Source organism: Choloepus didactylus, chromosome 2 (genome assembly GCF_015220235.1).
Source record: "Choloepus didactylus isolate mChoDid1 chromosome 2, mChoDid1.pri, whole genome shotgun sequence".
In the NCBI taxonomy this organism is placed as follows: Eukaryota; Metazoa; Chordata; class Mammalia; order Pilosa; family Megalonychidae; genus Choloepus; species Choloepus didactylus.
Window position 1 is genome coordinate 34,726,489 of NC_051308.1, and position 14,318 is coordinate 34,740,806.

At 35.5% G+C, this 14,318-nt stretch overlaps 1 protein-coding gene across 1 annotated transcript in view; it reads right to left on the bottom strand.

The window, feature by feature from the left end:
- Nucleotides 1-14,318, bottom strand: part of DNAH14 (dynein axonemal heavy chain 14) — a 426,387-nt gene that overhangs the window by 264,671 nt on the left and 147,398 nt on the right. Inside the window, exons 30-33 of the mRNA XM_037805786.1 lie at nucleotides 13,741-13,809; nucleotides 12,970-13,156; nucleotides 12,042-12,118; nucleotides 4,764-4,935 (exon numbers count right to left, since the gene is read on the bottom strand). Of these exons, the coding sequence (XP_037661714.1) occupies nucleotides 4,764-4,935; nucleotides 12,042-12,118; nucleotides 12,970-13,156; nucleotides 13,741-13,809 (505 nt within the window). The remainder of the gene's footprint in view (nucleotides 1-4,763; nucleotides 4,936-12,041; nucleotides 12,119-12,969; nucleotides 13,157-13,740; nucleotides 13,810-14,318) is intronic.

Here is a 14,318-nt window from a genome sequence, read left to right on the forward strand (position 1 = left end):
TGGAGGGTATTCTTACGTGCCATATAGGTATCACCTTTTAGTCTTTAGTGTGTTGGAATGGCTATAGGGAAATACCTGAAGCTGTCAAACTGCAACCCAGTGACCTAGATTCTTGAAGAGGATTGTATAACTATACATATTGCATAGTGTGACTGTGAAAACCTTGTGGCTTGCACTCCCTTTATCCAGTATATGGACAGATGAGTGGAAAAATGAGGACAAAAATTAGATGAAGAGTAAGGTGGGATGGAGGGGATGAAAAGGCTTAGGCATTCCTTTTTGCTTTTATTTTTAATTTGGCATAAGGAAAAGGTTCAAAAATTGACTCTGGTGATGAATGCACAGCTGTATGATGGTGCTGTGAATGATTGATTATTCACTGTGGATGACTGTAGGGTGTGTGAATATATCTCAATTAAACTGTATTAAAAAAGTTAATCAACAATGGGGGGGAGGAGGGGAATGGGAATTTTGTAGAGTCTTCTTCATTTTCATTTTCATTTTATTTTTGGAAGTAATGAAAATGTTCAGTTTTATTGTGGTGATGAAAGCACAACTATATGATGATACTGTGAAAAACTGATTGTACACTTTGAATGATTGTATGTTATGTGATCAATATCTCAATAAAATCGCATAAAAAAAGAGTTACCCTTAGAGCAGGAGAAAAAAAATATTTTTAAGGTATTAAATATTTTAATGTATTAAAGGAAAATAACTTTGAACTTAAAATTTTATATTCAAACAAATTGTTATTCAAATATGAGGGCATACCCAAAATAGTTTCAGGTATTAAAGGTATCAGAAAGTTTGCCACACAAAAACCTACTTTGAAAACAATCCTGGAAAATGTTCTCAAAAAAAAAAAAAAAAAAGGAATAAATTGCAGAGAAGGCTATAAAAGATAAGAAGAGTAAGTTTGATAAAATACCTTGTTAGTTTACTGTTTTCTAAATATACATATAAATAAATGCTAGGTCTGAGGAAAACAAAAAGATGAAAATATATCCACAACAACCAGGAAATTAAATTCTACATAGCATCAACATAATGTTAGTGGGAATATGTGGAAGACTAAAGGAACAAGAAAGCATGCTAAAGTACATACATGTCTTGAAAGGGAAAGGTATAGATATTGAATAAGTTGAATAAATCAATAGGAGCAAATAATGATGGAAAGCAGTCCTCAGTTAAGAGAAGCATCATAGAGAAAAACACAAAAGAAACACAGTAGAAAATGCAGTCTATCCCACAGAGAGTAGGAAAAGAGTGAAAAAAGGAACTAAATAATAAAACAGTAATGTATCTTAAGATAAAAGAAACTACAAGAAACATAAAAAGTTAAAATCAATAAATACAGAATAGATCATTTCAGATCAGATTATAAGAAAACAAAGTCCACTAATACATTTCCTACAAGACATATAGTTCAAACACAGACAGAAAATGTAAAAAAATAAGAGTATGGAGAAAGAAATTCTGAAAATAGGATCCTCAATTCCAAAAGTTAGATAGCAATCTTAATATCTGACTAAATAGCTCTAATTATTGAGGCAAGAAGTAGTATATGGGCCAAAGAGAGATATAATGTACTGGTCAAAGAACAAGATATAAACACATACATAACTTATAAAATAACTTCCAACTATTTAAAACAACAATTGACAGAAGTGCAAGGTGAAATAGATACATCAACAACTGTAGATAAGGTCTTAATACCCCTTTCAGAAACTAATGGATCAACAAAAAACAAGCACGGATATCAAAGCTCTGAAATATACAATTAATAGGATATAATTTATATGAATTTATACCTAACAAGCAAAGAATACAAGTTATTTTTAATGCAATTTTATTGAAATATATTCACATACCATACAATCTTACAGAGTGTACAATCCATTGTTCACAATATCATCATATAGTGTGTATTCATCACAATTTTAAACATTTTAATTACTCCAAAAAATAAAAATAAGAATTTTTAAAAAAGTAAAAAATTAACACCCAAAACATCCCATACCCCTCCCCCCATTATTCATTTACTTTTTTTGTCCCCATTTTTCTACTCATCTGTCCATACACTGGATATAAGGGATTGTGAGCCACAAGGTTTTCACAATCACATGGTCACACCATAAAAGCTTACAAATAATTTTTGAGCTCACATGAAGCACTTAAAAGAAAGAGCCATTCATTAGGTGATGTAGGAAACCTCAATAAATGTATTTCATACAGAATAATAGTTTCCAACTAAAATTAAATACAAATAGACATTAGTAACAAAAGGATAGTTAAGAATCCCAGGTCGTGAAAGTGAAAAGACAACTTACTCAAGGGGAGAAAATATTTGGAAGCCACATATCCAATAAGGGTTTAATATCCAGAATATATAAAGAAATCCTTCAACTCAACAATAAAAAGACAAACAATCTAATTAAAAAACTGGCAAAAGACTTGAATAGACATTTCTCCAAAGAAGATAAACAAATGGTCAAAAAGCAAATGAAAAGATGCTCAATATCATTAGCTATTAGGGAAATGCAAATCAAAACCACAATGAGATACCATTTTTTAAATTTACTGCTAAAAAAACAGAAAATTAACAAGCGTTGGAAAAGATGTGGAGAACTAGGAACACATTCACTGCTGGTAGGAATGTAAAATGTGCAGCTGCTGTGGAAAACAGTTTGGTGGTTCCTCAGAAAGTTACATATAGAATCACCATATGATTCCGCAACCCCTCTTCTAGGTATACACCCAAAAGAACTGAAATCAAAGACTCAGACAGATATCTGCACACCAGTGTTCATCATCGCATTATTCATAATTGCCAAAAGATGGAAGCAACCCAAGTGTCCATCAACCAATGAAGGGATAATAAAATGTGGTAGATAAATACAATGGGCTATTAGCCATGAAATGGAATGAAGTTCTGATACATGTGATGTGACAACATGGATGAATCTTGACTATATCATGTTGAGTGAAATAAGCCAGACACAAAAGGACAAATATTGTGTGATCTCACTGATATGAAATAATTAGAACAAGCAAACTCAGAGTCAGAATATGGAGTATAGGTTTCCAGGGATGAGGTTGTGGGTAGGGAACGGGGAGTTAGTGAGTTGTACAGAGTTTCTATCTGGGTTGATGGAAAAATTTTGGTAATGGATGACTGTAAGTATAATTAACAACATTGAATTATATATGTGAATGTCGTTAAATAGGGGAAATTGTAGGTTGTATATATGTTACTAGAATAGAAATTTATAGAAAGAATATAGGAGTTTATAACACACACAAAATTCCATTTTTGAAAACAAAATAACCCTGTGCTATACAAAGAAATCATAAGGGAAACTGAGAAATATTTGTAACTGTATGCTAATTAAAACACTTCACGTCACCACTGATCTTTGATAATGATTGTATATAGCTACATGGCAAAAAATAAAAAAAATTTAAAAACTCAGTTGCCTGTGTTTGTATGAATCTACTTCTGGATGTTTTATTCTGTTCTACTGATCTAGATATCTATCTCTGATGATACTACATGGTCCTTAGTTAACCTACCTTTATTGTGCAATACTAGGGGTCAATAAGGGGGGAGAGGATAGGGGTATGGGATGTTTTGGAGTTTTCTTTTTTCTTTCTATTTCTTCTTTTGGAATAATGCAAATGTTCTAAAATTGATCATAGTGATGAATGTACAACTATGTGATGATACTGTGAAAAACTGAACACTTTGCGTAGATTGATATGTGGATATAGCTCAATAAAATTAGATTTAAAAGAAACACAAAAAAACACTACATGTCAAAGTTTGTGCACAATAGTTAAGCAATACTTAGAGGAAAATTTACTGCTTTGAATACTTCAGGAAGAAATGTTATTGTTTTTATCTTTATTGATAAAAACAACCTAAGTATTCAAATCAAGAAGCTGGAAAAAAGAGCAATAGGACAAACCCAATGAAACAAAACATGAAAATAATGAAGAAAATGGTAGAAAACAACAAATAGAAAATAAAAATAATAGAGAAAATAAACACAGCCAAAAGCTATCTCTTTGGAAAGAATGATTATATGTGGACCTCAAGCAAGGCTCATCAAAATGGAAAAACAAACTATATTAAAGAGATTTTTAAATGATGAGGATATTATGAACAACATAAGTTAATAAATTTGAGAAAAAAAGAGATGTTGCATAAAAATTAAGGGACTTGGATTTATCAATAAGTAAAAAAAAATTTAAATGGTATTGAAAGCCTCTTCTTCCCACCTCCAAAAAAATCCAGAACCAACAATTTAATGAATAGTTAATTTCTAACTCATACATGATTTTCCAGAAAATAGAAGAAAACCAATTAATGTTCAGATCATTTTGAGGAACTAGTATAGTCTTGATTCCAAAAATAGATAAGGACATTTCACTTATGAATGTAGATGTATAAATCTTAAATAATATATGAGCTAACTTAATCCAATGGTGTATTAAAAATCACACTATGATATAGTATGGTATATCTCAGGAATGCAAAGATGGATGAACACCAGAAAAGTATCAATAATAATGAGTAAGAAAAGACAAAGAAACGAGACAGCAATTGGAAGGGGAGAGACACAACTGTCATTATTTGAATATGATGTGATGATCTACCAAGAAAAATCAAGAGAATTAATATCATGCATTACATTGTAATATTTTAAAACTATATCTACTTTCTTAATTGATATGACAATTTTCAAAGACCTTATTACCTCCAAGGCAAGTTGATTTACTTTTGGAACTGTAGCTCCAGGAAAAACATCTCCAATAATCTTTTCAAAAAGTGGGACATCTTCAGGGAGAAGTTTTGGTAAAGTAGCTTCTCTCACAGCCCTGATAATGATCAGCGTTTCATCTGTTTTGGAAAGATTGTCACTTGTGGTACTTTAATGGTAGAAGGAAAACATAAAGAACAAGTTAGCAGGTATGCTTTGCTGACATTAAAGATCATAAATATTATTTTTCAGGGGTCCTGGGTAAACCCTTTTTCTTTTTTCACTAGCTTCAAGCTCAGATTCTAAAGTAGTTATATCTGTATTTGCCAAGACTGTATGTCCAAGCCATAGTTACAAAGGAGTGTGGGAAAGTGAGGATCTAGCATAACAAATATTCACTAAAGGAACATAACCCTGGCTCCAATCACTGCATGAAGAAAATGGTAGAAAACACAAACAGAAAATAAAAATAATAGAGAAAATAAACACAGCCAAAAGCTATCTTATGGATACAGTATTTCAGGGGTAAACAAATGACCCATAATAGTTCAATCAGAGTCAACCTCAGGACTTCAGTTCAGTGGTGTGGGCAGCCCCAGTTAATAATAAAGTCCATTTTACCACTAAGAGGGAAGCAGACAGAAGAAGAGCCAGTCCATGGAGGACTGTAGTGCTGAGAATATCTCAGGGAAATTAAGCTGAAACCCTTAAAGTGAACACACTGCTCCACCTCTGGATTTCTGATTGGATGAAATAACCAATTTCCTATACTGCTTAAGTTGAATGACTTGTTTTCTGTTAATTGTAACAAAATCCTCCTAACTGAAATAGTGAACTATCCAGAATACACTTATTATTCCATAATAACACTACTTCATATATTAAACACTTGAGTATATATTTTATTTATTAAACATGGAATCAAAAGGAAAATAAGTAACTACAATTGGTGTGATATGACTTTAGAGATAGACTAGAAGAGTTTTCTCTGCAAAGGTCTCCCTGTCATCTTCTTCTCTACTGATGTCTGAAATTCTTCAAATTTCATTTCTATGGTTTTAAAGCCTTTGAGCCATAATAAAAACAGCTAATAAAAGCTAACACTTATTGAGTGGTTTTTACTAAGTGTTTTGCTAATTCTTTACCCAAGTCATTTCATTAAACTTTTCAACAACCTAAGAGGCGGGAAGAGAGCAACATGCAGATAAGTTAATTAATATATATCCAAGATCATACAGCTGGGAAGTGTCTGAACTAGGATTCAATATGGTCTCTATGACTTCAAAGCTCATTCTTTTAACTACTCCATTATTATGATGGGAGACTCATATTGGGTTGGTAAGGATGTTAGTCATTTTTGTTTCATTGTGACTACATCTCTGAGCCTTTTTTTTTTTTGGTGAACACTTTTTTAAAATACATTTTCCATTGTGAAATTCAACAAATCACGTAACAGTGGTAACCTTCAAAGCACAATTCAACAAACAGCCAGAGAGCAAATTTCAAAGACTGTCATGGGCCACAGCTCCACAATCTCAGTCACCTCCCCACTGCAAAACACAACATACACACAGAAAGGTGATAACTGTCAAAGCACAATTCAAAGAACAGCTACAGAGCAAACCTCAAAGAATGCCATGGGTTACAGTTCCACCATTCCAGCCATCCCCCCTCATAGCCACTCCAATACCCCAGTATCCAAAAAAAAATAAAGATTCAGTATTCATAATCCTTTGTTAAATCTTGTCTGTTGCTACCCCTTCCTCTCGTTTAATCACTTTCTTGATCTTCAGGGGTGTCTAGGCAGTGACCACCCTAACTTGTTCATGTTGAAAAGGGGTGTCAACATTATGAGGAAGGGGGATGCATCTGGTTGTTGTTCTTAAAGAGGCTATTGCCTCTGGGTTTTAGGATTTGTCTGGCAAAGGAACACTGGTGGATTTAAGTTTCTGAGAGATAAAATTAGTGAGTGAAACTTTTAATAGATCTAAGATAGGGACCTAGGTATTTTGGGACTACAGTTGGTTATGGCTTGGCATACTGTGGTCATTTGGGATATCTAGCTGGAGCTTGCATAAGATTAACCTCCAGGACAGTCTCTCGACTCTATCTGAAATCTCTTAGCCACTGTAACCTTATTTTGTTACCTTTCTTTTCCCCATTTTGGTCAACAAAGCACTTTCAATGTGAAAACATGTGAACCTGTTTTGATAGGGAGAGAGCAAGAGCCACTGAGAACCTGAAGTCAACGGGAGGGGTCAGGTAACATCCAAGAGAGAAAGGGTCTTAGACTTCACTGCTGGGTTCCTAAGGAATAATCTTGGCCCTTTTCACATTTTTTTCTAAGACTGATCTTGTTTCATATTAAAGGAGAATGAAAAAATTAGGGATGACCAGTATGTTTAGCTGGATGGCAAGTACTAAGCGAAAATAGAGAGATAACGTCTTATATAAAGTATAATATTGTTATACTACTGTGTTATCAGATATAAAAATAACACCACTAAAAATCTACATAAGTAAAATTTGGGGGATGGCATGTATGACTATCATTGGGTCTATCTGCCACAACTCAAGAATAAATAGTGTAAACTCTAGATTAGTGTCAACATCTAACTAAAATTCAAGAAAAGAATAGCTAAATGTAACCTTATTTTACCCATTAAGATTGTTCGTATGATACCGATTCTTTGGAATTAGTTAAAACTTAAGGTTTGTGGCCCAGTACTGTGGTAAGATCTATAAATGTTCCAAGTATACTTGAAGAGACATGAATTCTCTAGATGTTGACAAGTAAATCTTTTACACCAAGGGGTTTCTATGCTTCCAGCTGGTGATAGTTTATTTCGAAACAAAAGGGGAGATTTGGAAAATTCCTTTAAGGACAGGAAAACTGTCTGTGGTAGGCAGAAAAGCTATGTTCGTTTACAATCCCTAGAATCTGTGAATATCACTTTATATGGCAAAAGCTTTGATTAAGTTAAGGATCTAGAGAGGAGCTTACCCTAGACTATCTGGGTGGGCCCTAAATGCAATCCCATGTATCCTTTTAAGAGAGAAGCAGAGGGAGGTTAGAGGCTGAGACACATAGAAGGGGAAGCAGCAACGTGACCACAGAGGCTGAGAGCAGAGTGATGCAGCTTGTCAAGGAATGCCAAGGGAAGGAGACAAGGACTGTACTCTCCCCACAGCCTCTGCAGTGAAAGTGGCTCTGCTGACATCTTGATTCTCGATTTCTAGCCTCCAGAACTGTGAGGGAATGTATTTCTTTTGTTTTAAACCACTGAGTAATTTGTTATAGAAGTCCTAGGAAACTCATACACAGCCCCCCCCCCCCCATTTAAACTCCTTGAAACTCTATTTGGAAGTTAAAGTTAGACTTCCCCAATATGATCTGGAAAGAGAAGGCAGAAAAAAAAAAAGGAGGGTTGAATTACAATGCATAAGAAAATGAGAGAAATCTGTAGTTATTTTAGGTGCTTAAAGAGATAAAGTCAGAAGCCTTGGGAAGAATAGGGTGAGGTGGAGAGAGAGAAGGAGCAGAGAAGGAAAGAGGAAAGAGGCAGGAAGAATTACAATTTTTGGTGGCAGGAAAGCCAAGGGACTTTTAAAATGCAAAACTGTGTAATATTCACTTTTAAATTGTTTGCCAAGCTTTACTCTGATTTAAAAAATCCACCAATTCTCTTCATAGTATAGTCAACCTCACACAATCATTGATTATGTGTTACTTTGGGGATATTAAACCAGAGAGAAGAGAGGTGCTTTCAGGAGACAGACTGAGAATACAATGGAAACTCGGGGCTCATGAGAATTTTGAGTTTTCTGCAATTTGAAGAAAACTAATCAGGTACTTTGAAAGGAGAATGGTACCACCTTCAATGGGATACTTATTTATGTAAAGAACTAGGTGAATAAGTAAGACTGGAGGACTTGGGGACTTTGGCAGGTGATACTGGGTTTCATGTAGAAGTACTATTTATCTTTAATTTTTTTAAATTGTAAAACATTTCATAACAGACATCATTGACATGCCATCATTATACAGTTTGCAATATATGTCTCAGTTCTTTTACTTTACTTTTAAGAAATAAAATTTTACAGATAAAGCTAAAGCCTCATCTCCATGTCTTGCAACATTTTGTACTTTTTAAATACATATGTATTTAGCAAAAAATATTTATTATATTCTGTGTGTTTAAAGCAGCATATAAATGGTATCAAATTGCTGTATCTTTTTGTAACATATGCATCAGTTTTTTCATTTGATTTAGTAAATAATATACTCATAAAGCCCCAAATCAAACCAATACAAACAGGTATACATTAAGAAGTCTTGTTCCTGAATCCCTGTCCCCTTCCATTCTTTCTAGTAATGAAAAACAATGTTTACTTCCCTATAGCTCATCGAAGGAAGTGCTGTCCAACTTTAATATTTTTGTCCATCTAAGCTAAAAATACTGTTTCAGTGTTTATTTTGTATTTCTCTCATTATGTGCAGAATTGAGTATATTTTCATATATTTAAGGGGCTTTGTGTTTCTTTTTCTGAAAACTGTTGATAACTTTTGCCCATTTTTCTATCTGATTGTTGTTTTTATCAAATATTTTAGGAAATCTTTATATATTATGGAGATGAGCTATTTGACTGTGATATTAGTTGCAAATATCTTTTTCCTGGTTTGTCATTTGTATTTCTGGACCATTTATCAATCTGTTCTTTTACGGTTTCTGGATTTAGAGTCTTAGATTGAAAGGCCTTCTGTACTGCAAGGATATATAACACATTTTTTTTTTCCCTTTAAATACTTTAATGTTTTAATTTTTTTATATTTAAATCTTTGATCCTTTTAGAGTTTATCCTGCAGAATGATGTGAACCATGGTTCCAACTTCATCTTTATCCAGATGGTTGTTTAGTTTTCACAATGTCATCTTTAAAAAGTATTCTTGTCTCCTGATTTATGATAGATGAAGTGTCCATATGTATTTGAGTCTATTTCTGGACTTTCTCTTCTGTTTCTTCAGTTTTGCCTTTCTACTTAGGAAGCAATACTGCAGTGTATTGGCCTGAAATTAAGATTCGATATTAAGTACAGCCTGGAAATCCTGTAAAATAGGAAGGCCTCAAATGATTTAACTGCAATTTCCCCTTCTTTCTCTGTTGCCTAGCCAACAACCCTCCTGATCATGGAGATTAGACACAAGTGCCTGCTTATCCCAGAGCAGCAGGCTTCAGTTCTCTGCCAGCCCGTGAAATCACATGCTCACATGGGAAACTCTCACAGCCCCTCCTTGTGAGTCTGTTCCTGAGTACAACTGCGTGTGACCCTGTATTATGTGTAGGATCTTCCTCTTCTGGGGCTGTATGTGACTAACAAAATTCTATCAATCTCATCTGTCCTGTGTCAGGTATTATGTGTTCAGCCATCCTTATAAACCTAGGGTGGGAATCTCTCCCTCACCAACAGGAAGAAGAGGAGGCAAATAAAACAAGTACCACATGTTTTAATTATTGAGGCTTTACAATAAACCTTAATATTTAAAGGTTATTTCCTCTTTGTTGTTCTTCCTTCTCAATATTTTTCTAGTCAGTCTTACTTGTTTATTTTTCCATGTGAACTTTAAAGTCAGTTTGCCTAAAATGAACAAACAGACAAAACCTGTTTGGTGTCTTTACTGGGTGTCCTCGTTCGCTAGTGCTGCAGAATGCAAAACACCAGAGATGGATAGGCTTTTATAAAACTGGGGTTTATTTTGCTACACAGTTACAGTCTTAAGGCCATAAAGTGTCCAAGGTAACACATCAGTAATCGGGTACCTTCACTGGAGGATGGCCAATGGCGTCCGGAAAACCTCTGCTAGCTGGGAAGGCAGCCGGCGTCTGCTCCAAAGCTCCGGCCTCAAAACGGCTTTCTCCCAGGACGTTCCTCTCTAGCAAGCTTGCTCCTCTTCAAAACATCACTCCCAGCTGCACTCCGTGAGTTCCCTCTCTCTGAGTCAGCTCATTTATATGGCTCCACTGATCAAGGCCCACCCCGAATGGGCGGGGCCATGCCTCCATGGGAACATCTCATCAAAATCATCTCCCACAGCTGGGTGGAGCACATTCCAAGCAAATCCAACCAGCACCAAAAACTTCTGCCCCACAAAACTACAAAGATAATGGCATTTGGGGGACACAATACATTCAAACCGGCACACTGGGGTTGCATTTCCATTCATAAACTAACATTTGGAGTATTCAAATATTAATGATGTTTAGTCCTTTAAGGTGTTATGATGTTAAGAATGTGAGTATCAGTTCATTTATTCATTTATTCATTATTCATATGTATCTTTCAACAGTGTTTTAAAATTTTCTTTATATGGGTTTTATACATTTCTCATTGCATTAGTTAGGGTTCTCTAGGGAAACAGAATCAATGAGAGGTGTCTCTATCAGATTTGTAAAAGTGACTCACACAACTGTGGGTAAGCACGAGTCCAAATTCTGTAGAGCAGTCAGCAAACTGTCAACTCCATGGAAGACGTCCAATGAACTCCTCAGGAAACGAACCAGCAACTTCGACGAACTCCTCAGAAAATGAACTGGGATCTTCCATGAATGTGTTCGATGAACTCCTCAGGAAACAAACCGGCAACTTCGACAAACTCCTCAGGAAACGCTTCACTGGGCAGTCGAAGAAGAGGTGAAGGTCCTCTTAACTGTCTCGCTTATGTCTTCAACTGATTAATTGGATTAAATCCAGCCAATTGCATTCTCTCATTGTGGAAGGCACGCCCTTTGGTGAGTCATCAGTCACAGCTGCAGTCAATTGACTGATGATTTAATAAACCAGCCTGTTGGTTTATTAACCAGCCACAAACGTCCTCGCAGCAATTGTCAGGCCAGTGTTTGCTTGACCAGACAGCTGGATACTATCACCTGGCCAAGTTGACACATGAACCTAACCATCACACTCATCTAAGTATATTCATATAGGTTTTACATTTCTTAAGTTACTGCTCTTCTAAATGGGGTCTTTTATTCCATTATTTCTATTATTATGTAAAGGTAAAGCACACTTTTAAAATAATAGGCCCTACTGGGTAAAGTACCAGTGGTTTTGTGAATTTTTTCTTCTTCTTTTTGCATATCCTTAAACAACCTCTGTCATATTTTACTGTAACACTGGGGGCTTACTGTTTTATCTTATCATAACCACTTAAAATATTACAAATTATTTTCCCAGTGGTGTATAACTTCCTTTGACCAAACTCAAAATTCAACTGACCATTTAAACTTCTGTTTCTTCTTTCCAGTAATTATTAAAATGGTCTTCAGGGACCTTAGGCCAAAATCATAATGGTCCTATCAAAAATTAAAATATTTGTGTTATTGAAGTTTCTGAAGGAAAAAAAGAGGAACAATTTGAAAATAAATGCATATACAGTAATTCACTAATCATCTATGGATGAAGGGTAACAGTTACATGAGTTCAGGAAACTCCCAATTCTGCTACTAATACTCTCATTTCCCTCCCAAACTGGTGCTCCTAAGAGTCTCCTTCTTAAAAGAAAGATTAACAAGTATTAAAGAAAGTTGTTAAAGGTTATCAGTATCTGAATTAGATTTTCCATGAAACGGAAAAAGAATGGAAAGAATAGTGAAAAGAGGAGCACTTTGGAAATAATGAAGTTAGCTGTCCAAAGCATCTTAGTTTAGAAATACTCATTAAGCTGGCAAACCTAGAACAGTAATTCCTGAAGTGTCATACTCAGATCAGCAGCCTCAACACCTGAGAACCTGCAAGAAATGCAAATTCTTGAGCCCCATCTTAGATCTACCGAATTAGAAACCTTGGAAACGAGGCCTAGCAATTTGTGTTTTAATACACCTTCCAAATTATTTTGATGCACAATGAAGTTTGAGAACTACTGCTCTCGATGCTAAACTTCCTTCTATGGAGGAAATAGTCTATAATTAAAAATAACAAATAATCTATTACTCTCTCCAGATCTTGGAGGAAAGGCTTGGAACCTTGGCTGATCTTACACATTGACTTGCATCTAAGTTGGTACATGGACTTGTGTGTTGATAGGAATTCTAGCCCCACTATTTTCCCAGGTCATTCCTGGACTAATACTATAAACAGAAAAATCTTATTTAAAGTTATTTTTATATAAGCACCTTTACATATTCTGAGAAAAGCATTTCTTTACCTGTTGTGAGAGTTGTATGCTAGCTAATTCGTAAAGTAAAGCTAGCTTTCCAGAGAGCGATTTTGCAGTTTTGAAACCAACTGAAAACAGCATTATTTCAGCAATCATTTGATAATGGGGCACCATCATTGCCACTGGGCGAAACAGAGATTTTAAATTATCCGGGAGTTCTACTCGACCTTCGTGTCTTAAGAGGACAAGAAAAACAAACACACACCACTTTTTGGTTTTTCAGATGAGGAACCACATAATATACTTTTCCCCTAAATAATTCTATTGGCTTTCTATGTGACATTTATCTGAAAACAAGAAATTTACAAGACGGTTTCTACTGTACCTTTCATCTCCCGGTCTATCATCTTTTCTTCCCACAACTCACCTCAAATCAGTTCCCTCTGATTTCCTGGACTGTCAAGGTATTCAACCACCAAATATATACTGAACCTGTTTAGCCTCCACTCCCTTTAACCACCATATTCCTCCTGTCACTCTCATCAGCTTTTCTACCAGTGTCTACGTGACAAACTGTTGACCTTTTCCTTTCTCTCTGGCTATTCATGAAGTGAAAATGCCCCTTGGTCAGAAGCTTAAGGTGAGATCATTCATATGGGTAAGTGCAGAGTTGCAGCTGCTCATAAATGGTATGGGTAGTTTAGAGGGATGGGAGAGGATGAATGCTGTGTATCATTCAGCCAACTCCATCTGTGGGTAAGATTTAAGAAAAGGATTTTGGTCTGTGCCCACTCCTACCAAAGATTCACCAATACTTACCCAGGATTCATGGTGATAAATACTGCACAAGACATATTGATACGAATTTCTTTTCCTTCCAGTATAAACCTACAAAACGTTACAGTCTTCATCACTAAGAGAACTGTTTCCTCTAGGCCAAAGTATGTTAAAACTACAAATAAGTTTGGGAACCTTCCCAATGTGGTGTTACATTTAAACCCAAACAGGGCCCAATGGGAAAAAACAATAGTAAGAGAAACAGGGGAAAGAAGAGGCTCATCTTTAGCCAAAGTTGTGACCCCTTCTGGGATTCAGATACATTTGATCATGCCCAAAAAAGTCTAAAGAGTTTTGTGGGGCCTGAGGCTGAAAGATACCAACTGAATGGGCACAAGGAAAGGAGCCCAAGGAGAGCCTTGGGACATAAAATAGCTCTGTTGGATTACACAGTGGGTCATAGCACAGAGTTTCTGCTTCAGCTTGGAACATAGGCCCCTCTGGCACTTTTATTAAAGTAACTTCAGGAACACTGGAAGTTGAAACTCACTGCATAGATATAACTGTCCTGTAGTTGGAACCAGTGGTAGAGACAATGAGGGTAATCAAAACAGGAGAGA